The 2,221-nt window shown below is 50.3% G+C and overlaps 1 protein-coding gene across 1 annotated transcript in view; it reads left to right on the forward strand.

Annotated features, from left to right (window-relative positions):
* LOC125487609 (Y+L amino acid transporter 2-like) overlaps window positions 1-2,221 on the forward strand; it is an 18,039-nt gene that overhangs the window by 14,312 nt on the left and 1,506 nt on the right. The window contains 2 exon segments of the mRNA XM_048619456.1: window positions 10-283; window positions 1,908-2,091. Coding sequence (XP_048475413.1) covers window positions 10-283; window positions 1,908-2,091 — 458 coding nt within the window.

A 2,221-nucleotide genomic window follows, 5' to 3' on the forward strand; every position in this document is an offset into this window, starting at 1 on the left:
AGTGTAGAGGGAGCTTTACTCTGTATCTAACCCCATGCTGTCCCTGTCCCTGGGAGTGTTTGATGGGAGGGGGGAACAGTGTTGTGTGGAAGCTATGTGCAGTTTCGTTGATAACTGTCTGGTCTGTCCATAGGGGGCCATGGCCTGTGTCTATCTCTGTGTTGAGGACATCTTTCAACTCATTAATTACTACAGCTTCAGCTACTGGCTGTTTGTAGGTCTGTCTATCGCAGGGCAGCTGTACCTTCGTTGGAAACAGCCAGATCGTCCCAGACCACTCAAGGTACTTTGGAGGGATTTGCAAGCCAAGTCTCTGACTATGCTCCCGCGCTGAGCTCCCCATCTTCCAATCTGCCCACACTCCGAGTTAAACAAAATTCCTTCTCTCACTCCCAAAAGGACAGAAACAAACGCAAAGGTACAGAATTATGGCGATGGGGCCGATAGAGAGTCGTAGAGTCTTACAGAACAGAAACAGACCAACCAGTCCATCATTCCAAACTAACCCAGTCCCACCTGCCTGCTCCTGGCCCATATCCCTCCAAACCTTTCCCATTCGTGTCCTTATCCAAATGTCTTTTAAACACTGTAACTGTACCCACACCCACCCACTCCTTCTGGAAGCTCATTCCACACACGAACCACTCTCTGTGTTAAAAAACTTGCCCCTTGTGTCCTTTTTAAATCCTTCTCTTCTCACCTTAAAAATATAGCCCTAGTTTTGAAATCCCTGACCCTAGGGAAAAGACCTTATCTATGCACCTCATGATTTTACAAACCTTTATAAGGGTCACCGCTCAGCTTCCTACGCTCCAGTGAAAAGTGTCCCAGCCTATCCAGCTTCTCCTTATAACTTAATCCCTCCATTCCAAGCAACATCCTGGTAAATCTCTCCTGAACCCTCTGTGGTTTAATCATATCCTTCCTGTAGCAGGGAGAACCAGAATGGGACACAGTTCTCCAGAAGAGGCCTCACCAACGTCCCTGTACAACCTCAACATAATGTCCCCAACTCCGATACTCAAAGGGTCTGAGCAACGAAGGCCAAACGCTGCCTTACCCACCCTGTCTACCTGTCTTACCAACTTCAGGAAATGATGTACCTGAACCACAAGGTCCCTCTGCCCTACAGCACTACCCAGGGCCCCGCCATTAACTGTATAAAGCCCTGCCCTTGTCTGTTTTACCAAAATGCAACACCTCGCATTTCTCCAAATTAATCTCCGTCTGCCACTCCTTGGCCCATTGACCCAATCGATCGAGATCTCGTTGTCATCTTAGATAACAAGAGAATTCAAGTCAAGGGGCAGGGATTGGACACGGTGAGACCACTCCTGGAGGATAGTGTGTGTGCTTTAGGATCTCCTTATGTGAGCAAGGATGGTTCTGGTTACAGAGGGAGTGCAGCGGAGACTGACTCCTGGGATGGCAGGATAGAGAGAGAGACCAGATTGGGTTAGGAACAAAGACACTGGGAGTTTAGAAGGATGGGAAATGTATAAAATTCTGACAGGATTAGACAGGGTCAGCGCAGTAAGGATGTTCCTGATGACCGGGGAGTCGGTGGGGGTGCGGAGTAAGGAAACAGGGTGGGGGATCACAGTCTAAGGGAGATCGGCATAGGGCTGAGATGAGGAGAAATGGCTTCACCCAGAGAGACGGTGAGCCTGTGGGATTTTCTTTTGCAGAAAGTGGTCGGGGAATGTTCTCAAGAAGGAGACAGGTATCGCTCATAAGAATAAGGTTAGAAACGTGGAACAGGGGATTGTGCTGGATGACCAGCCATGGTCATTTTGGATGGGAGAGCAGGCGCTGAGGGCCGAAGGGCCTATTCCTGCCCCCGTTTTCTCCTCCGTTTCTGTATTTCCTAACCCCCCCTGACTCTTCCCTTTGGTTCGCTCCCACAGCTCAGCATCTTCTTTCCCATTGTGTTCTGCTTGTGCACCATCTTCCTGGTGGCAGTGCCACTGTACAGTGACACCATCAACTCCCTCATCGGCGTGGCCATTGCCCTGTCCGGAGTGCCCTTCTACCTGCTCGGGGTACACCTGCCAGAATACAAGAGGCCGCAGTGTCTGCGCACACTCTTAGGTAAGAGATAGGTCAACGGGTCCCTAAGCCAGCAGGATCCATTGGGAATGTGGAGAGTGGGGGTGAATGGGAAGGGGTTTGGGTCCATTGGGAATGTGGAGAGTGGGGGTGAATGGGAAGGGGTTTGGGT

This window comes from Rhincodon typus, chromosome 42, assembly GCF_021869965.1.
Source record: "Rhincodon typus isolate 14 chromosome 42, sRhiTyp1.1, whole genome shotgun sequence".
Lineage (NCBI taxonomy): Eukaryota > Metazoa > Chordata > Chondrichthyes > Orectolobiformes > Rhincodontidae > Rhincodon > Rhincodon typus.